The sequence below is a fragment of the Oncorhynchus tshawytscha genome, unplaced genomic scaffold (assembly GCF_018296145.1).
Source record: "Oncorhynchus tshawytscha isolate Ot180627B unplaced genomic scaffold, Otsh_v2.0 Un_contig_2868_pilon_pilon, whole genome shotgun sequence".
Lineage (NCBI taxonomy): Eukaryota > Metazoa > Chordata > Actinopteri > Salmoniformes > Salmonidae > Oncorhynchus > Oncorhynchus tshawytscha.
The window spans coordinates 160,769-185,000 of NW_024609771.1; the positions used below are offsets into that span (position 1 = coordinate 160,769).

The following is a 24,232-nucleotide window of genomic DNA, read 5'->3' on the forward strand; positions in this document are numbered from 1 at the left end:
CCTACTGCAGTGAACAGGCCCCACACCACAGTGTTTATCTCTGTCTCTCTCTCCTCCCTACTGCAGTGAACAGGCCCCACACCACAGTGTTTATCTCTGTCTCTCTCTCCTCCCTACTGCAGTGAACAGGCCCCACACCACAGTATTTATCTCTGTCTCTCTCCTCCCTACTGCAGTGAACAGGCCCCACACCACAGTGTTTATCTCTCTCCTCCCTACTACAGTGAACAGGCCCCACACCACAGTATTTATCTCTGTCTCTCTCTCCTCTCTACTGCAGTGAACAGGCCCCACACCACAGTGTTTATCTCTCTCCTCCCTACTACAGTGAACAGGCCCCACACCACAGTGTTTATCTCTGTCTCTCTCTCCTCCCTACTGCAGTGAACAGGCCCCACACCACAGTGTTTATCTCTGTCTCTCTCTCCTCCCTACTACAGTGAACAGGCCCCACACCACAGTGTTTATCTCTGTCTCTCTCTCCTCCCTACTGCAGTGAACAGGCCCCACACCACAGTGTTTATCTCTCTCCTCCCTACTACAGTGAACAGGCCCCACACCACAGTGTTTATCTCTGTCTCTCTCTCCTCCCTACTGCAGTGAACAGGCCCCACACCACAGTGTTTATCTCTGTCTCTCTCTCCTCCCTACTACAGTGAACAGGCCCCACACCACAGTGTTTATCTCTGTCTCTCTCCTCCCTACTGCAGTGAACAGGCCCCACACCACAGTGTTTATCTCTGTCTCTCCTCCCTACTGCAGTGAACAGGCCCCACACCACAGTGAGTGTTTATCTCTGTCTCTCTCTCCTCCCTACTACAGTGAACAGGCCCCACACCACAGTGTTTATCTCTCTCTCTCTCCTCTCTACTGCAGTGAACAGGCCCCACACCACAGTGAGTGTTTATCTCTGTCTCTCTCTCCTCCCTACTCCAGTGAACAGGCCCCACACCACAGTGTTTATCTCTCTCCTCCCTACTGCAGTGAACAGGCCCCACACCACAGTGTTTATCTCTGTCTCTCTCTCCTCCCTACTGCAGTGAACAGGCCCCACACCACAGTGTTTATCTCTGTCTCTCTCCTCCCTACTGCAGTGAACAGGCCCCACACCACAGTGTTTATCTCTGTCTCTCTCCTCCCTACTGCAGTGAACAGGCCCCCACACCACAGTGTTTATCTCTCTCCTCCCTACTGCAGTGAACAGGCCCCACACCATAGTGTTTATCTCTGTCTCTCTCTCCTCCCTACTGCAGTGAACAGGCCCCACACCACAGTGTTTATCTCTGTCTCTCTCTCCTCCCTACTGCAGTGAACAGGCCCCACACCACAGTGTTTATCTCTGTCTCTCTCCTCCCTACTGCAGTGAACAGGCCCCACACCACAGTGTTTATCTCTGTCTCTCTCTCCTCTCTACTGCAGTGAACAGGCCCCACACCACAGTGAGTGTTTATCTCTGTCTCTCTCTCCTCCCTACTACAGTGAACAGGCCCCACACCACAGTGTTTATCTCTGTCTCTCTCTCCTCCCTACTGCAGTGAACAGGCCCCACACCACAGTGAGTGTTTATCTCTGTCTCTCTCTCCTCCCTACTCCAGTGAACAGGCCCCACACCACAGTGTTTATCTCTCTCCTCCCTACTGCAGTGAACAGGCCCCACACCACAGTGTTTATCTCTGTCTCTCTCTCCTCCCTACTGCAGTGAACAGGCCCCACACCACAGTGTTTATCTCTGTCTCTCTCCTCCCTACTGCAGTGAACAGGCCCCACACCACAGTGTTTATCTCTGTCTCTCTCCTCCCTACTGCAGTGAACAGGCCCCACACCACAGTGTTTATCTCTCTCCTCCCTACTGCAGTGAACAGGCCCCACACCACAGAGTTTATCTCTGTCTCTCTCCTCCCTACTGCAGTGAACAGGCCCCACACCACAGTGTTTATCTCTGTCTCTCTCCTCCCTACTGCAGTGAACAGGCCCCACACCACAGTGTTTATCTCTGGTGACCGTGATGGTTTGATGGCCGGATTGGGAATTTAGCCAGGACACCGGGGTTATACCGGCTATACTCTTACAATAAGTGCCATGGGATCTTTATTGACCTCAGAGAGTCAAGACACCCGTTTAACGTCCCATCCGAAAGACAGCACCCTACACAGGGCAGTGTCCCCAATCATTGCCCTGGGGCATTGGGATATTTTCTTTTAGACCAGAGGAAAGTGTGCCTCCTACAGGCCCTCCAACACCACTTCCAGCAGCATCTGGTGTCCCATCCAGGAACTGACCAGGACCAACCCTACTTAGCTTCAGAAGCAAGCCAGCAGTGGTATGCAGGGTGGTATGCTGCTGGGTGTGTGCTGTGGGTGGCTGTCAGTCATTTCTGTTTTCTCTCTATCTCTCTACTCCTCCCTTCTCTCCATTTCTCCCAGTCATCCTGTTTCTCTCAACCCCTCTCCCCTCCCCCAACCTTATTTTTCTCTCTCTCTCTCTCGCTCCCTTTTTCTCTGGCTGGGATCCAGAGTTTCCTGGGAAAGCTGGGCTGTGGTAACCGGAAAAACCTCTCAGAGAGAAAGATAGAGGGGTAGTGAGACAGACAGAGAAAAGGAGAGAGGGTGAGAGAGAGAATGAGAGGGAGAAAAATTAAGAATTTCATAAATAAAGATAGAGGGGTAGCGAGACAGACAGAGAAAAGGAGAGAGGGTGAGAGAGAGAATGAGACGGAGAAAAATAAAGACTCATAAATAAAGATAGTAAGAGAGAAAGAGATGGAAGAAAAACAAAGACTTTCATACATAAAGATAGTAAGAGAGAAAGAGATGGAAGAAAAACAAAGACTTTCATACATAAAGATAGTAAGAGAGAAAGAGATGGAAGAAGAGAGAAAAATACTCACAGAGAAAGAGAGAAGCCTGAAAGGCAGCTGCAGTCTGAGGATTCACTCTGTCTTGTTCTGTTTATCTGAACAGGAACCAAGTTGTCTTCTGTGTATCACGTTAGCATGCTAGCATTGTCCACTGTGACTAATGACAAGATTAGCCTTGTTTGCAGTACACAGCAGGACAGCAGGACAGCACACAGCAGGACAGTACACATCAGGACAGCAGGACAGCACACAGCAGGACAGTACACATCAGGACAGCAGGACAGCACACAGCAGGACTGTACACATCAGGACAGCAGGACAGCACACAGTAGGACAGAACACAGCAGGACAGCAGGACAGTACACATCAGGACAGCAGGACAGCACACAGTAGGACAGAACACAGCAGGACAGCAGGACAGCACACAGCAGGACTGTACACATCAGGACAGCAGGACAGCACACAGCAGGACAGCACACAGTAGGACAGCACACAGCAGGACAGCAGGAAAGTACACAGCAGGACAGCACACAGCAGGACAGCACACAGTAGGACAGCACACAGCAGGACAGCAGGACAGTACACAGCAGGACAGTACACAGCACACAGCAGGACAGTACACAGCAGGACAGTACACAGCAGGACAGCACACAGCAGGACAGCACACAGCAGGACAGTACACAGCAGGACAGTACACAGCACACAGCAGGACAGCACACAGCAGGACAGTACACAGCACACAGCAGGACAGTACACAGCAGGACGGCACACAGCAGGACAGTACACAGTAGGACAGCAGGACAGCACACAGTAGGACAGTACACAGCAGGACAGCACACAACAGGACAGCAGGACAGTACACAGCAGGACAGCATACAGCAGGACAGTACACAGCAGGACAGCAGGACAGTACACAGCAGGACAGTACACAGCAGGACAACAGGACAGCAGGAAAGCACACAGTAGGACAGTACACAGTAGGACAGTACACAGTAGGACAGCAGGACAGCACACAGCAGGACAGCACACAGCAGGACAGCACACAGTAGGACAGTACAGAGCAGGACAGCAGGACAGAACACAGCAGGACAGCAGGACAGTACACAGCAGGACAGCACACAGTAGGACAGTACACAGTAGGACAGCAGAACAGCACACAGCAGGACAGCACACAGTAGGACAGTACAAAGCAGGATAGCACGACAGAACACAGCAGGACAGCAGGACAGTACACAGCAGGACAGCACACAGTAGGACAGTACAAAGCAGGATAGCACGACAGAACACAGCAGGACAGCAGGACAGTACACAGCAGGATAGCACGACAGCAGGACAGCACACAGCAGGACAGCACACAGTAGGACAGTACACAGCAGGACAGCAGGACAGAACACAGCAGGACAGCAGGACAGTACACAGCAGGACAGCACACAGTAGGACAGTACACAGTAGGACAGTACACAGTAGGACAGCAGAACAGCACACAGCAGGACAGCACACAGTAGGACAGTACAAAGCAGGATAGCAGGACAGCAGGACAGTACACAGCAGGATAGCAGGACAGCAGGACAGCACACAGCAGGACAGTACACAGTAGGACAGTACAGAGCAGGACAGTACACAGCAGGACAGCAGGAAAGCAGGACAGCACACAGCAGGACAGCACACAGCAGGACAGTACACAGTAGGACAGTACACAGCAGGACACCAGGACAGCACACAGCAGGACAGCACACAGCAGGACAGCACACAGCAGGACAGTACACAGCAGGAGGTATCCTGACAATGTAAGGTATCCAGGGACCTAATAATGACAGAACCAACTATATCACTAGCCTGGCAACGTAAGCTATCCAGGGAACTAATAATGACAGAACCAACTATATCAATAGCCTGACAACGCTAGGTAACCAGGGGACGAGTAATGACAGAACCAACTAGATCATAGCACTGAGACGGCACTTGTGAAGGTGGTAAATGACATTTTAATGGCATCGGACCGAGGCTCTGCATCTGTCCTCGTGCTCCTAGACCTTAGTGCTGCTTTTGATACCATCGATCACCACATTCTTTTGGAGAGATTGGAAACCCAAATTGGTCTACATGGACAAGTTCTGGCCTGGTTTAGAACTTTTCTGTCGGAAAGATATCAGTTTGTCTCTGTGAATGGTTTGTCCTCTGACAAATCAACTGTACATTTTGGTGTTCCTCAAGGTTCCGTTTTGGGACCACTATTGTTTTCACTATATATTTTACCTCTTGGGGATGTTATTCGAAAACATAATGTTAACTTTCACTGCTATGCGGATGACACACAGCTGTACATTTCAATGAAACATGGTGAAGCCCCAAAATTGCCCCTGCTAGAAGCATGTGTTTCAGACATAAGGAAGTGGATGGCTGCAAACTTTCTACTTTTAAACTCGGACAAAAAAGAGATGCTTGTTCTAGGTCCCAAGAAACAAAGAGATCTTCTGTTGAATCTGACAATTAATCTTAATGGTTGTACAGTCGTCTCAAATAAAACTGTGAAGGACCTCGGCGTTACTCTGGACCCTGATCTCTCTTTTGAAGAACATATCAAGACCATTTCAAGGACAGCTTTTTTCCATCTACGTAACATTGCAAAAATCAGAAACTTTCTGTCCAAAAATGATGCAGAAAAATTAATCCATGCTTTTGTCACTTCTAGGTTAGACTACTGCAATGCTCTACTTTCCGGCTACCCGGATAAAGCACTAAATAAACTTCAGTTGGTGCTAAATACGGCTGCTAGAATCCTGACTAGAACCAAAAAATTTGATCATATTACTCCAGTGCTAGCCTCTCTACACTGGTTTCCTGTCAAAGCAAGGGCTGGTTTCAAGGTTTTACTGCTAACCTACAAAGCATTACATGGGCTTGCTCCTACCTATCTCTCTGATTTGGTCCTGCCGTACATACCTACACGTACGCTACGGTCACAAGACGCAGGCCTCCTAATTGTCCCTAGAATTTCTAAGCAAACAGCTGGAGGAAGGGCTTTCCCCTATAGAGCTCCATTTTTATGGAACGGTCTGCCTACCCATGTCAGAGACGCAAACTCGGTCTCAACCTTTAAGTCCTTACTGAAGACTTATCTCTTCAGTGGGTCATATGATTGAGTGTAGTCTGGCCCAGGAGTGGGAAGGTGAACGGAAAGGCTCTGGAGCAACGAACCGCCCTTGCTGTCTCTGCCTGGCCGGTTCCCCTCTTCCCACTGGGATTCTCTGCCTCTAACCCTATTACAGGGGCTGAGTCACTGGCTTACTGGGGCTCTCTCATGCCGTCCCTGGAAGGGGTGCGTCACCTGAGTGGGTTGATTCACTGATGTGGTCATCCTGTCTGGGTTGGCGCCCCCCTTGGGTTGTGCCATGGCGGAGATCTTTGTGGGCTATACTCAGCCTTGTCTCAGGATGGTAAGTTGGTGGTTGAAGATATCCCTCTAGTGGTGTGGGGGCTGTGCTTTGGCAAAGTGGGTGGGGTTATATCCTTCCTGTTTGGCCCTGTCTGGGGGTGTCCTCGGATGGGGCCACAGTGTCTCCTGACCCCTCCTGTCTCAGCCTCCGGTATTTATGCTGCAGTAGTTAATGTGTCCGGGGGCTAGGGTCAGTTTGTTATATCTGGAGTACCTCTCCTGTCCTATTCGGTGTCCTGTGTGAATCTAAGTGTGCGTTCTCTAATTCTCTCTTTCTCTCTCTCTCTCTCTCGGAGGACCTGAGCCCTAGGACCATGCCCCAGGACTACCGGACATGATGACTCCTTGCTGTCCCCAGTCCACCTGGCCGTGCTGCTGCTCCAGTTTCAACTGTTCTGCCTTTTTATTATTCGACCATGCTGGTCATTTATGAACATTTGAACATCTTGGCCATGTTCTGTTATAATCTCCACCCGGCACAGCCAGAAGAGGACTGGCCACCCCACATATGCTCTCTCTAATTCTCTCTTTCTTTCTCTCTCTCGGAGGACCTGAGCCCTAGGACCATGCCCCAGGACTACCTGACATAATGACTCCTTGCTGTCCCCAGTCCACCTGACCGTGCTGCTGCTCCAGTTTCAACTGTTCTGCCTTATTATTATATGACCATGCTGGTCATTTATGAACATTGGCCATGTTCTGTTATAATCTCCACCCGGCACAGCCAGAAGAGGACTGGCCACCCCACATAGCCTGGTTCCTCTCTAGGTTTCTTCCTAGGTTTTGGCCTTTCTAGGGAGTTTTTCCTAGCCACCATGCTTCTACACCTGCATTGCTTGCTGTTTGGGGTTTTAGGCTGGGTTTCTGTACAGCACTTTGAGATATCAGCTGATGTACGAAGGGCTATATAAATAAATTTGATTTGATTTGATTTGAGATCAATAGCCTGACAACGTAAGGTATCCAGGGAACTAATAACGACAGGACCAACTATATCAATAGCCTGACAACGTAAGGTATCCAGGGAACTAATAACGACAGGACCAACTATATCAATAGCCTGATAACGTAAGGTATCCAGGGAACTAATAATGACAGAACCAAGTTGATCAATAGCCTGACAACGTAAGGTATCCAGGGAACTAATAATGACAGAACCAACTATATCAATAGCCTGACAACATAAGGTATATCAGACTAGTAATGACAGAACCAACTATATCAATAGCCTGACAACGTAAGGTATCCAGGGAACTAATAATGACAGAACCAACTATATCAATAGCCTGACAGCGTAAGGTATCCAGGGAACTAGCAATGACAGAACCAACTATATCAATAGCCTGACAACGTAAGGTATCCAGGGAACTAATAATGACAGAACCAACTATATCAATAGCATGACAAGATAAAGTACATCAGACTAGTAATGACAGAACCAACTATATCAATAGCCTGACAACGTAAGGTATCCAGGGAACTAGTAATGACAGAACCAACTATATCAATAGCCTGACAACATAAGGTATATCAGACTAGTAATGACAGAACCAACTATATCAATAGCCTGACAACATAAGGTTTATCAGACTAGTAATGACAGAACCAACTATATCAATAGCCTGACAACATAAGGTATATGAGACTGGTAATGACAGAACCAACTATATCAATAGCCTGACAACGTAAGGTATCCAGGGAACTAATAATGACAGAACCAACTATATCAATAGCCTGACAACGTAAGGTATCCAGGGAACTAATAATGACAGAACCAACTATATCAATAGCCTGACAACGTAAGGTATCCAGGGAACTAATAATGACAGAACCAACTATATCAATAGCATGACAAGATAAAGTACATCAGACTAGTAATGACAGAACCAACTGTATCAATAGCCTGACGACGTAAGGTATAAAGGGAACTAGTCATGACAGAACCAACTATATCAATAGCCTGACAACATAAGGTATATCAGACTGGTAATGACAGAACCAACTATATCAATAGCCTGACAACATAAGGTATATCAGACTGGTAATGACAGAACCAACTATATCAATAGCCTGACAACATAAGGTATATCAGACTAGTAATGACAGAACCAACTATATCAATAGCCTGACAACATAAGGTATATCAGACTAGTAATGACAGAACCAACTATATCAATAGCATGACAACATAAGGTATATGAGACTGGTAATGACAGAACCAACTATATCAATAGCCTGACAACATAAGGTATCCAGGGAACTAATAATGACAGAACCAACTATATCAATAGCCTGACAACGTAAGGTATCCAGGCAACTAGTAATGACTGAACCAACTATATCAATAGCCTGACAACATAAGGTATATCAGACTAGTAATGACAGAACCAACTATATCAATAGCCTGACAACATAAGGTATATCAGACTGGTAATAACAGAACCAACTATATCAATAGCCTGACAACATAAGGTATATCAGACTAGTAATGACAGAACCAACTATATCAATAGCCTGACAACATAAGGTATATCAGACTAGTAATGACAGAACCAACTATATCAATAGCCTGACAACATAAGGTATATCAGACTGGTAATGACAGAACCAACTATATCAATAGCCTTTGGTAAAAAACGAGTTTAATCAAGGTACAGCTCATTAAGAAAGATATGACCCATGCGGGCCGGGAAGATCTCTCTATGCGAGGTCTAAAACCAAATGTCCAATAACCTATCCTCATTGCTCTTACCGGCCTGTCGTAAAAGATTTAAGGCAAGTTAAGGTTATGAACAGTAGCTAATTTTCCAAATATTCTAGTCTACAAAGGTGTTGTCCTAAAGTTGTTGGGGCTTTTCAAAAATAACAAGAATGAACCACAGCTTTAAACAATAATATCTAATTATATAGCCTCTACCCAGGCTATAAACAATACTATCTGATTATATAGCTTCTACCCAGGCTATAAACAATACTATCTTATTATGTAGCCTCAACCCAGGCTATAAACAATACTAGCTGATTATATAGCTTCTACCCAGGCTTTAAACAATACTATCTTATTATATAGCCTCTACCCAGGCTATAAACAATACTATCTGATTATATAGCCTCTACCCAGGCTATAAACAATACTATCTGATTATATAGCCTCTACCCAGGCTATAAACAATATTATCTGATTATATAGCCTCTACCCAGGCTATAAACAATACTATCTGATTATATAGCCTCTACCCAGGCTATAAACAATACTATCTGATTATCTAGCCTCTACCCAGGCTATAAACAATACTTTCTGATTATATAGCCTCTACCCAGGCTATAAACAATACTATCTGATTATATAGCTTCTACCCAGGCTATAAACAATACTATCTGATTATATAGCTTCTACCCAGGCTCCATCCTGATTGGTCTATCTGATTATATAGCTTCTACCCAGGCTATAAACAATACTATCTTATTATATAGCTTCTACCCAGGCTTTGTCCTGATTGGTCTATCTGATTATATAGCATCTAGCCAGGCTCCGTCCTGATTGGTTCTGGAGCGGCGTGGCCAATAGGGCCAGTATAGCACAGTGTTTTATGGGTACATATTCTTGATAGGACGAAGGTTGACATCGCACAACCCTAACACAAACTACCATGGGTGGATTTTTGATGTCAGACAGTGATAAATTTAATGATAAATTAACGATAAATTAACGATAAATTAATGATTGACAGTCTCTAGTCAGCCCTGACAGCCTTGTTGTCACCTAGCAACATACAAACCTACACACACACTCTGCACACACTACACACACTACACCCTCTACACACACTGCACACTACACTACACACAACACTACACACAACACTACACACTCTACACGCTACACTTCACAGACTACACCCTCTACACACACTGCACACTACACTACACACTCTACACACTACACTACACAGACTACACACTCTACACACTACCCACTACACACTACACTCTACACACTACACACTCTACACACTACACTCTACACACTACACACTCAAATAGACTCTAAAAAAAAAGGTTCCAAAGGGGTTCTTCGGCTGTCTCCAAGGGAGAACCCTTTTTGGTTCCAGGTAGAACCCTCTGTGGAACATGGAACCCAAAAGGGGTTCTACTTGGAACCTAAAAGGGTTCTTCAAAGGGTTCTACTATGGGGACAGTCAAAGAATCCTTTTTAGGTTCTAGAATCTTTTTTTTGTCACAGCGTGTTCTCAGTTTGTAAACAACGAACTGTTTTGAAGGTTGAATGCGTCTCTAACTTATCTGAGTTGAGACCAGGGAGAGACTGTGACATCATAATAACAACACACACAGTCACTCTCTGACACAAACAAATGAGAGTGTGTGATTTTTCAGTCTCAGACATGGCTGTCGTGTGTGTGTGTAGTGTGTGTGTGTGTGTGTGTGTGTGTGTGTGTGTGTGTGTGTGTGTGTGTGTGTGTGTGTGTGTGTGTGTGTAGCTGTGTGTAGTGTGTGTGTGTGTGTGTGTGTGTGTGTGTGTGTAGCTGTGTGTAGCTGTGTGTGTGTGTAGCTGTGTGTGTGTGTGTGTGTATCTCTGTGTGTGTGTGTGTAGCTGTGTGTGTGTGTGTGTGTGTACCTGTGTGTAGCTGTGTGTGTATCTGTGTGTGTGTGTGTGTGTGTCAGACTCACCAGTTGAAACTCACTGCGTCGTGCGTAGGCGTCCTGTATTCCAGAATCCCTCCACAGAGCGTCCAGCGCCAGACCATAAAGCTGGAATTCCATTGGTTCTACCGCCACTCCACCACGCCCCTCAAATGACATCACAAACATGCCGTGCTTCTCGTTTTCAGAGTTCTGCCACGGAATCCCCAGCTTGTCCCGTGCATCTACCAATACACGCATCCCCTGTAGAACAATATATACATTAATATATACATCTACCAATACACACATCCCCTGTAGAACAATATATACATTAATATATACATCTACCAATACACACATCCCTTATGGAGAGAGACGGCGTATTACAGTATTACAGTGTTACAGTGTATCTATCTACAGCCAGTATTACAGTGTATCTATCTACAACCAGTGTTACAGTGTATCTATCTACAACCAGTGTTACAGTGTATCTATCTACAACCAGTGTTACAGTGTATCTATCTACAACCAGTATTACAGTGTATCTATCTACAACCAGTGTTACAGTGTATCTATCTACAATCAGTGTTACAGTGTTACAGTGTATCTATCTACAACCAGTATTACAGTGTTACAGTGTATCTATCTACAACCAGTATTACAGTGTATCTATCTACAACCAGTGTTACAGTGTATCTATCTACAACCAGTATTACAGTGTATCTATCTACAACCAGTATTACAGTGTATCTATCTACAGCCAGTGTTACAGTGTATCTATCTACAACCAGTGTTACAGTGTATCTATCTACAACCAGTGATACACTGTAATACTGGTTGTAGATAGATACACTGTATCACTGGTTGTAGATAGATACACTGTAATACTGGTTGTAGATAGATACACTGTATCTATCTACAACCAGTGATACAGTGTATCTACAACCAGTATTACAGTGTATCTATCTACAACCAGTATTACAGTGTTACAGTGTATCTATCTACAACCAGTGTTACAGTGTTACAGTGTATCTATCTACAACCAGTATTACAGTGTATCTATCTACAACCAGTATTACAGTGTTATAGTGTATCTATCTACAACCAGTATTACAGTGTATCTATCTACAACCAGTGTTACAGTGTATCTATCTACAACCAGTGATACAGTGTATCTATCTACAACCAGTATTACAGTGTTACAGTGTATCTATCTACAACCAGTGATACAGTGTATCTATCTACAACCAGTGTTACAGTGTTACAGTGTATATATCTACAACCAGTGATACAGTGTATCTATCTACAACCAGTGTTACAGTGTTACAGTGTTACAGTGTATCTATCTACAACCAGTATTACAGTGTTACAGTGTATCTATCTACAACCAGTATTACAGTGTATCTATATACAACCAGTATTAGAGTGTATCTATCTACAACCAGTGTTACAGTGTTACAGTGTATCTATCTACAACCAGTATTACAGTGTATCTATCTACAACCAGTGTTACAGTGTTACAGTGTATCTATCTACAACCAGTATTACAGTGTATCTATCTACAACCAGTGTTACAGTGGTACAGTGTATCTATCTACAACCAGTATTACAGTGTTACAGTGTATCTATCTAGAACCAGTATTACAGTGTATCTATCTACAACCAGTGTTCCAGTGTTACAGTGTATCTATCTACAACCAGTATTACAGTGTATCTATCTACAACCAGTGATACAGTGTATCTATCTACAACCAGTGTTACAGTGTTACAGTGTATCTATCTACAACCAGTGATACAGTGTATCTATCTACAACCAGTGTTACAGTGTTACAGTGTTACAGTGTATCTATCTACAACCAGTATTACAGTGCATCTATCTACAACCAGTATTACAGTGTTACAGTGTATCTATCTACAACCAATATTACAGTGTTACAGAGTATCTATCTACAACCAGTGTTACAGTGTGACAGTGTATCTATCTACAACCAGTATTACAGTGTATCTATCTACAACCAGTATTACAGTGTATCTATCTACAACCAGTGCTACAGTGTTACAGTGTATCTATCTACAACCAGTATTACAGTGTATCTATCTACAACCAGTATTACAGTGTATCTATCTACAACCAGTGTTACAGTGTATCTATCTACAACCAGTGTTACAGTGTATCTATCTACAACCAGTATTACAGTGTTACAGTGTATCTATCTACAACCAGTATTACAGTGTATCTATCTACAACCAGTGTTACAGTGTATCTATCTACAACCAGTATTACAGTGTATCTATCTACAACCAGTATTACAGTGTATCTATCTACAACCAGTGTTACAGTGTATCTATCTACAACCAGTGTTACAGTGTATCTATCTACAACCAGTATTACAGTGTATCTATCTACAACCAGTGTTACAGTGTATCTATCTACAACCAGTATTACAGTATTACAGTGTATCTATATACAAACAGTGATACACTGTAATACTGGTTCTATCTACATACCAGTATCACTGGTTGTACAGATAGATTACACTGTATCTACAACCAGTATTACACTGTATCTATCTACAACCAGTGATTACAGTGTATCTACAACCAGTATTACAGTGTATCTATCTACAACCAGTATTACAGTGTTACAGTGTATCTATCTACAACCAGTATTACAGTGTATCTATCTACAACCAGTATTACAGTGTTACAGTGTATCTATCTACAACCAATATTACAGTGTTACAGAGTATCTATCTACAACCAGTGTTACAGTGTTACAGTGTATCTATCTACAACCAGTATTACAGTGTATCTATCTACAACCAGTGTTACAGTGTATCTATCTACAACCAGTGATACAGTGTATCTATCTACAACCAGTATTACAGTGTTACAGTGTATCTATCTACAACCAGTGATACAGTGTATCTATCTACAACCAGTGTTACAGTGTATCTATCTACAACCCGTGTTACAGTGTTACAGTGTATCTATCTACAACCAGTGATACAGTGTATCTATCTACAACCAGTGTTACAGTGTTACAGTGTTACAGTGTATCTATCTACAACCAGTATTACAGTGTATCTATCTACAACCAATATTACAGTGTTACAGAGTATCTATCTACAACCAGTGTTACAGTGTGACAGTGTATCTATCTACAACCAGTATTACAGTGTATCTATATACAACCAGTATTACAGTGTATCTATCTACAACCAGTGCTACAGTGTTACAGTGTATCTATCTACAACCAGTATTACAGTGTATCTATCTACAACCAGTATTACAGTGTATCTATCTACAACCAGTGTTACAGTGTATCTATCTACAATCAGTGTTACAGTGTATCTATCTACAACCAGTATTACAGTGTTACAGTGTATCTATCTACAACCAGTATTACAGTGTATCTATCTACAACCAGTGTTACAGTGTATCTATCTACAACCAGTATTACAGTGTATCTATCTACAACCAGTATTACAGTGTATCTATCTACAGCCAATATTACATTGTTACAGTGTATCTATCTACAACCAGTGTTACAGTGTATCTATCTACAACCAGTATTACAGTGTATCTATCTACAACCAGTGATACAGTGTATCTATCTACAACCAGTATTACAGTGTTACAGTGTATCTATATACAAACAGTGATACACTGTAATACTGGTTGTAGATAGATACACTGTATCACTGGTTGTAGATAGATACACTGTAATACTGGTTGTAGATAGATACACTGTATCTATCTACAACCAGTGATACAGTGTATCTACAACCAGTATTACAGTGTATCTATCTACAACCAGTATTACAGTGTTACAGTGTATCTATCTACAACCAGTATTACAGTGTATCTATCTACAACCAGTATTACAGTGTTACAGTGTATCTATCTACAACCAATATTACAGTGTTACAGAGTATCTATCTACAACCAGTGTTACAGTGTTACAGTGTATCTATCTACAACCAGTATTACAGTGTATCTATCTACAACCAGTGTTACAGTGTATCTATCTACAACCAGTGATACAGTGTATCTATCTACAACCAGTATTACAGTGTTACAGTGTATCTATCTACAACCAGTGATACAGTGTATCTATCTACAACCAGTGTTACAGTGTATCTATCTACAACCCGTGTTACAGTGTTACAGTGTATCTATCTACAACCAGTGATACAGTGTATCTATCTCTACAACCAGTGTATCTATCTACAACCAGTATTACAGTGTATCTATCTACAACCAGTATTACAGTATTACAGTGTATCTATATACAACCAGTATTAGAGTGTATCTATCTACAACCAGTGTTACAGTGTTACAGTGTATCTATCTACAACCAGTATTACAGTGTATCTATCTACAACCAGTATTACAGTGTATCTATCTACAACCAGTGTTACAGTGGTACAGTGTATCTATCTACAACCAGTATTACAGTGTTACAGTGTATCTATCTACAACCAGTGTTACAGTATATCTATCTACAACCAGTATTACAGTGTATCTATCTACAACCAGTGTTCCAGTGTTACAGTGTATCTATCTACAACCAGTATTACAGTGTATCTATCTACAACCAGTGATACAGTGTATCTATCTACAACCAGTGTTACAGTGTTACAGTGTATCTATCTACAACCAGTGATACAGTGTATCTATCTACAACCAGTGTTACAGTGTTACAGTGTTACAGTGTATCTATCTACAACCAGTATTACAGTGTATCTATCTACAACCAGTATTACAGTGTTACAGTGTATCTATCTACAACCAATATTACAGTGTTACAGAGTATCTATCTACAACCAGTGTTACAGTGTGACAGTGTATCTATCTACAACCAGTATTACAGTGTATCTATATACAACCAGTATTACAGTGTATCTATCTACAACCAGTGTTACAGTGTTACAGTGTATCTATCTACAACCAGTATTACAGTGTATCTATCTACAACCAGTATTACAGTGTATCTATCTACAACCAGTGTTCCAGTGTTACAGTGTATCTATCTACAACCAGTATTACAGTGTATCTATCTACAACCAGTGTTACAGTGTATCTATCTACAACCAGTATTACAGTGTTACAGTGTATCTATCTACAACCAGTATTACAGTGTATCTATCTACAACCAGTGATACAGTGTATCTATCTACAACCAGTGTTACAGTGTTACAGTGTAACTATCTACAACCAGTGATACAGTGTATCTATCTACAACCAGTGTTACAGTGTTACAGTGTTACAGTGTATCTATCTACAACCAGTATTACAGTGTATCTATCTACAACCAGTATTACAGTGTTACAGTGTATCTATCTACAACCAATATTACAGTGTTACAGAGTATCTATCTACAACCAGTGTTACAGTGTGACAGTGTATCTATCTACAACCAGTATTACAGTGTATCTATATACAACCAGTATTACAGTGTATCTATCTACAACCAGTGTTACAGTGTGACAGTGTATCTATCTACAACCAGTATTACAGTGTATCTATATACAACCAGTATTACAGTGTATCTATCTACAACCAGTGTTCCAGTGTTACAGTGTATCTATCTACAACCAGTATTACAGGGTATCTATCTACAACCAGTGTTACAGTGTATCTATCTACAACCAGTATTACAGTGTTACAGTGTATCTATCTACAACCAGTATTACAGTGCATCTATCTACAACCAGTGTTCCAGTGTATCTATCTACAACCGGTGTTCTAGTGTATCTATCTAAAACCAGTAATACAGTGTATCTATCTATAACCAGTATTACAGTGCATCTATCTACAACCAGTATTCCAGTGTATCTATCTACAACCAGTGTTCCAGTGTATCTATCTACAACCGGTGTTCTAGTGTATCTATCTAAAACCAGTAATACAGTGTATCTATCTATAACCAGTATTACAGTGCATCTATCTACAACCAGTATTCCAGTGTATCTAACTACAACCAGTATTACAGTGTATCTATCTACAACCAGTGTTACAGTGTATCTATCTACAACCAGTATTACAGTGTATCTATCTACAACCAGTATTACAGTGTATCTATCTACAACCAGTATTACAGTGTTACAGCGTATCTATCTCCAACCAGTATTACAGTGTATCTATCTCCAACCAGTGATACAGTATTACAGTGTATGTATCTATCTACAACCAGTATTACAGTGTATGTATCTATCTACAACCAGTATTACAGTGTATGTATCTATCTACTGGTACTCACACAGCTCTTAGGTCTTTCACATGCTACACACACATTATTGGAAACAGAAGCGTATTTAGCTAACCCAGAAGAGTCTATTCTATGTTACAACAGAAGCGTATTTAGCTAACCCAGAAGAGTCTATTCTATGTTACAACAGAAGCGTATTTAGCTAACCCAGAAGAGTCTATTCTATGTTACAACAGAAGCGTATTTAGCTAACCCAGAAGAGTCTTATTCTATGCTACATACAACGTTCCCTCAAATTTCAGGTCTGCTGAGCGCAAACTTGAACGTTGTGAAAATGCTGTGCAACTTCCAGCCTGCGTTTACTGTGAACACTGAGGTTGTACCCGTTTTTGGGCACCAAAGTGGCGCAGCAGGGCCTGACATTAACCTACTATTCCACGTGTTTATCAGACAAGGAGGTGACTGAAAATGTTGTGTTCGTGACCATGGCAACACGGATGGCAACACCCATCCGTAGCACGCGCTCCAGCAGGTGTATCTCACTGATCATCCCTAAAGCCAACACCTCATTTGGCCGCCTTTCGTTCCAGTACTCTGCTGCCTGTGACTGGAACGAATTGCAAAAATCGCTGAAGTTGGAGACTTTTATCTCCCTCACCAACTTCAAACATCAGCTATCTGAGCAGCTAACCGATCGCTGCAGCTGTACATAGTCTATTGGTAAATAGCCCACCCATTTTCACCTACCTCATCCCCATACTGTTTTTATTTATTTACTTTTCTGCTCTTTTGCACACCAATATCTCTACCTGTACATGACCATCTGATCATTTATCACTCCAGTGTTAATCTGCAAAATTGTAACTATTCGTCTACCTCCTCATGCCTTTTGCACACATTGTATATAGACTCCCCCCTTTGTTTTCTACTGTGTTATTGACTTGTTAATTGTTTACTCCATGTGTAACTCTGTGTTGTCTGCTCACACTGCTATGCTTTATCTTGGCCAGGTCGCAGTTGTAAATGAGAACTTGTTCTCAACTAGCCTACCTGGTTAAATAAAGGTGTTCTCAACTAGCCTACCTGGTTAAATAAAGGTGTTCTCAACTAGCTTACCTGGTTAAATAAAGGTGTTCTCAACTAGCCTACCTGGTTAAATAAAGGTGTTCTCAACTAGCCTACCTGGTTAAATAAAGGTGTTCTCAACTAGCCTACCTGGTTAAATAAAGGTGTTCTCAACTAGCCTACCTGGTTCAATAAAGGTGTTCTCAACTAGCCTACCTGGTTAAATAAAGGTGTTCTCAACTAGCCTACCTGGTTAAATAAAGGTGTTCTCAACTAGCCTACCTGGTTAAATAAAGGTGTTCTCAACTAGCCTACCTGGTTAAATAAAGGTGTTCTCAACTTGCCTACCTGGTTAAATAAAGGTGTTCTCAACTAGCCTACCTGGTTAAATAAAGGTGTTCTCAACTAGCCTACCTGGTTAAATAAAGGTGTTCTCAACTAGCCTACCTGGTTAAATAAAGGTGTTCTCAACTAGCCTACCTGGTTAAATAAAGGTGTTCTCAACTAGCCTACCTGGTTAAATAAAGGTGTTCTCAACTAGCCTACCTGGTTAAATAAAGGTGTTCTCAACTAGCCTACCTGGTTAAATAAAGGTGTTCTCAACTAGCCTACCTGGTTAAATAAAGGTGTTCTCAACTAGCCTACCTGGTTAAATAAAGGTGTTCTCAACTAGCCTACCTGGTTAAATAAAGGTGAAATAATTTTTTTTTTTTTAAATGCAAGAAACCACTTTACAAAATAAAATGCATTATTATTCCCATATCATTATTACAGAGAATCAGACACATTATGCTACCCTCTGCCTATTGGCTACTTAGCTTAATCAAGCCTGTCTCAAAATACAACACTGCCCCTTTAAGACAAAAAAACCTCTTTACTCACTTTTCAAAGATGTCTAGAAATGTACACGTTTTGTGCTCTTGTAGGAAGTAATCACTACAAATCATCTATAACTGGGCTAATAACTCCCTAATTAGCAAAGGATATGAACAAAATGTGCCCATGTGGCTACATGCAGCTCTCACTTTGAACTCAAAACAAGCACATCTACTCACGAATGATCATGCTGTAAACACAGTCCAGTTCAAAGTGAATGACACAGATCCATATATGGCAATGGCCTATTTGCATATAGGCCTACTGCAGCTCTGATAGGTTATGCCGCACAGGTCTGTGTAGAGTGGTGCATTTCAATGCAATAGAATCCTACTCCAATGCGTTCTGCTTACATCAAAAGTCTTGCATAGATTGTTTAATTTTAGGATGTTGAATTAAAAGTGGCTGATATTGAGTTGATTCGATCGCAATTCCCACAGTAAAGGGAAACGTTGATAGTGTTAACTAAAGGGGGAAAACTCTAGAACGTTGATAGTGTTACCTAAAGGGGAAAACTCTAGAACGTTGATAGTGTTACCTAAAGGGGAAAACTCTAGAACGTTGATAGTGTTACCTAAAGGGGAAAACTCTAGAACGTTGATAGTGTTACCTAAAGGGGACAACTCTAGAACGTTGATAGTGTTACCTAAAGGGGAAAAACTCTAGAACGTTGATAGTGTTACCTAAAGGGGAAAACTCTAGAACGTTGATAGTGTTACCTAAAGGGGGAAAACTCTAGAACGTTGATAGTGTTACCTAAAGGGGACAACTCTAGAACGTTGATAGTGTTACCTAAAGGGGAAAAACTCTAGAACGTTGATAGTGTTAACTAAAGGGGGAAAAACTCTAGAACGTTGATAGTGTTACCTAAAGGGGGAAAACTCAAGAACGTTAATAGTGTTACCTAAAGGGGGAAAACTCTAGAACGTTGATAGTGTTACCTAAAGGGGAAAACTCTAGAACTTTGAGTGAAGTTCAATCTCGTGCTCTCTCTGCGGATGTGCGCAGCTTAAAGGGAACATTGGGGACAACAGAAGCTTCTCAAGCTAAACCCAGAAGATCCAGATAATGGGTTAAATCATATAGACCCATTCTCTCTGTCTCTCTCTCTCTTCACCAACAGACATACTGCATGTGTGTGTGTGTGTGTGTGTGTGTGTGTGTGTGTCAGACACATGTGTTTCATTAAGACCCCAGTAATTAAACAGTAGCTTTAAAAAATATATATGATGTTGTTAGAAGTCTCTTTATAAATTATGTGTGTGTGTGTGTGTGTGTGTGTGTGTGTGTGTGTGTGTGTGTGTGTGTGTGTGTGTGTGTGTGTGTGTGTGTGTGTGTGTGTGTGTGTGTGTGTGTGCGTGTGTGTGCGTGCGTGTGTGTGTGGTGTGAAGTACTTCAGTAAAAATACTTCAAAGTACTACTTAAGTCATTTTTTGGGGCGGTATCTGTACTCTACTTTACTATTTTTTATTTTCGACAACTTTTACTTCACTACATTCCTAAAGAAAATAATTAACGTTTTACTCCATACATTTTCCCGGACACCCAAAAGTATTTTCAAATGCTTAGCCGGGCAGGAAAATGGTCCAATTTTACTTATCAAGAGAACGTCCCTGGTCGTCCCTACTGCCTCTGATCTGGAGGACTCACTAAACAGAGAACGTCCCTGGTCGTCCCTACTCCCTCTGATCTGGAGGACTCACTAAACAGAGAACATCCCTGGTCGTCCCTACTCCCTCTGATCTGGAGGACTCACTAAACAGAGAACGTCCCTGGTCGTCCCTACTCCCTCTGATCTGGAGGACTCACTAAACAGAGAACGTCCCTGGTCGTCCCTACTGCCTCTGATCTGGAGGACTCACTAAACAGAGAACATCCCTGGTCGTCCCTACTGCCTCTGATCTGGAGGACTCACTAAACAGAGAACATTCCTGGTCGTCCCTACTGCCTCTGATCTGGAGGACTCACTAAACAGAGAACATCCCTGGTCATCCCTACTGCCTCTGATCTGGCAGATTCACTACACAGAGAACATCCCTGGTCATCCCTTCTAGCCTCTGATCTGGCAGATTCACTACACAGAGAACGTCCCTGGTCATCCCTACTGCCTCTGATCTGGAGGACTCACTAAACAGAGAACATCCCTGGTCGTCCCTACTGCCTCTGATCTGGAGGACTCACTAAACAGAGAACATTCCTGGTCATCCCTACTGCCTCTGATCTGGAGGACTCACTACACAGAGAACATCCCTGGTCATCCCTTCTAGCCTCTGATCTGGCAGATTCACTACACATTACATGCTTCATGTGTAACTGATGTCTGAAGGTTGGAGTGGCTATCTGTAAATAAACAATTCAAACACAAAGTATGACAATTGGAAACTTTTCCATCTATCTCTCTCTGTGTGTGTGTGTGTGTGTGTGTGTGTGTGTGTGTGTGTGTGTGTATCAGAGAAAGAGAGAGAGAAACTAGTAGTCACTTCCTCACTGCAGTGACACACACACACTCACACACTCATGCGTGTTCGGGCGCACATACACATCTAAGTCTGCCGGCTGATGCCACGTTCACACGCTGGTCAGAACTAGGAAACTCTTGACATTTCAGACGTGCTTAGAAAGTCAATAAATCCCGAGTTCTGACCAGCGTGTGAACGCGGCACGAGAGCCAGACGTGAGTCACACTGTGTCATAGTTAATGTGTTTTAGTTAGGTACAAAGTGTACGTCTGGTCTGCATGGGACCACTGATCCGTTAGATACAAACCTAACCACTGATCTAGAACCAGTTTTCCCTGACCCAGTCCTACCCATTCTATAGAGAGGGAAATGCACAAACTGACCTAATATCCAATGTTTTGTCAATGAGAGTAGAAGCTGACTTGGGACCAGTTTCCAGGAGACAAACTCCATATACAGTAGAGAATAATAGGGTAGAAGCTGACTTGGGATCAGTTTCCAGGAGACAAACTCCATATACAGTAGAGAATAATAGGGTAGGAGCTGACTTGGACCTAATATCCAGTGTCAATGAGATCAACACTCAGAACTTGAGCTTTTGAATTGAACTAACTAGGATGGGCCTCTGCCTAATGCGCGTCAATACAGTGCGCGGGGAATTGATTGAATAACGTTGTTTTCCCTTGGAGAAATGCCATGCTACAATAACATAGGCCTGTTCACTGCATGAGTCACAATGGTTATAACTCTTATCTAAAAGTATTTATTTTGGCTACCTTTATGATATTCTCAAAGATTGTGTCCCGGAAGTCGAGTAGAGCTTTCTTGTCGAACTCTTTCCCATTAATAATCCTCATCTGTTTGAGGAAGGTCGATTTGCCGCTCTCTCCAGCACCGAGGAGAAGGATCTTCACGAGCCGCCTTACAGCACGCCTCTCTCGTGCAAGCATGGCATCAATCTCCCGGCTCCTCCGCCGAGCCTCTCGCTCCTGGACCGCGTCCCTTTCCCGGATCCTGTCCTTGCTGCCGCCCGCCTCTCGGGTGGCCTCGGCCGGCAGCAGGCAGCGGCTCAGGCTCCGCACAACTCCCGACATGGTCCGTGTTTAACCAACCAACCCACCAAACTTCAGCAGAACCTTTTCATAATACGAGAAGAGTCCAGTCTACACTCCCATTCAATAGGCTACGGTTCGATTATACCATTTCAGTAGTAGCAGGGTTATCCGACTGATATAAACCCCCAGATTGTCTCATTCCACTCCGAGGAAAAAAGTGAGAAATTAGGCTATTTCGATATCCAAATCCTTGACATGATACGAGATACTCCACTCCGCTTTAATACATTTATATTAGCCTACAAGTTTAAGTGGTTAGGATTATCAAAATGAAAAAATAAGATTTTGTCGTCCATTAAAATAGATCCTGTTTATTTATCCGTTATGCGCCGACCCGCAGAGTTGCGCGAGCTGGAGATACTCCCGTGTCCATTTTGGTTTATAGTTGGATGTGTTCTCTTCTCAAATAAAGAACCAGCGAAGTGGACAAGAGGGGGAAAAACAACACAACCACCGCCGAGACTAAAGTCGTCCAACAAGCGTTATAAACTCAGGATAAAACGATATCACCGTCCGCGTATCTAGACTAAAGTTTAGCCTAATAAACAAACTTCAGTAAAATAAAAGCAAATGTTGCCTCGATGTAGATTAGCAGGATTCCCAGGGGATTTCTGAACTTGAGAACACGGACAAAAAGGCAAGAGTGGGAGCGAGAGTCTGGCCCAGTGATTTATATATACACTTGGTGACTAACAGGGGGTGCTGTTTTGAAGCCACTGAGCCTCCATATTGGCACTCACCGCTGAAAAAAAATATATATTTTGGAAGCTATATAAATGCATTTGGCCTCGTCGTGGCCCACACGGAGTTGGGCTGTAGTTGTAGTGGGCTGTTCCATGTCAGCTACATACTGTCTTGGTCTGGTCTAAGACTGCTGCAGCACTACTCCGGACGGCAGATAGGGGGCGACTCCACACCACTCTATCACTACGGGAGGCGCCGAGAAAGAACACTGGGATGTAGAGCTCAATGCTCTAATTGGAATCAAGACAAATATAATACAGTAGAGACTAATAAGAGTAGAAGCTGACTTGGGATCAGTGTCCAGGAGACAAACTCCATATACATTAGAGAATAATAGGGTAGAAGCTGACTTGGGATCAGTTTCCAGGAGACAAACCTCATATACAGTAGAGAGTAATAGAGTAGAAGCTGACTTGGGACCAGTTTCCAGGAGACAAACTCCATATACAGTAGAGAGTAATAGAGTAGAAGCTGACTTGGGACCAGTTTCCAGGAGACAAACTCCATATACAGTAGAGAGTAATAGAGTAGAAGCTGACTTGGGATCAGTTTCCAGGAGACCAACTCCATCCCCTTCTAGAAGACTTGTTGTGGCTGGCTAGTTGTCTCTCCATCCATGTCTCAGAGCAGGGCTTGAACACGAGTGTTAAACCTGCTGTTTTCAACTCTCTAAAGACAGCAGGACCGGTAGAGATACTCTGAATGATCGGCTATTAAAAGCCGACTGACATTTACTCCTGATTTACTCCTGAGGTGCTGACCTGTTGCACCCTCGACAACCACTGTGATTATTATTATTTGACCATGCTGGTCATCTATGAA

At 42.8% G+C, this 24,232-nt stretch overlaps 1 protein-coding gene across 1 annotated transcript in view; it reads right to left on the reverse strand.

The window, feature by feature from the left end:
- Positions 1–23,355, reverse strand: part of LOC112239603 (guanine nucleotide-binding protein subunit alpha-12) — a 39,197-nt gene extending 15,842 nt beyond the window's left edge. Inside the window, exons 1-2 of the mRNA XM_042317834.1 lie at positions 22,328–23,355; positions 10,983–11,198 (exon numbers count right to left, since the gene is read on the reverse strand). Coding sequence (XP_042173768.1) covers positions 10,983–11,198; positions 22,328–22,645 — 534 coding nt within the window. The 5' untranslated portion in view covers positions 22,646–23,355. The remainder of the gene's footprint in view (positions 1–10,982; positions 11,199–22,327) is intronic.
- Positions 23,356–24,232: the final 877 nt, after the last annotated feature.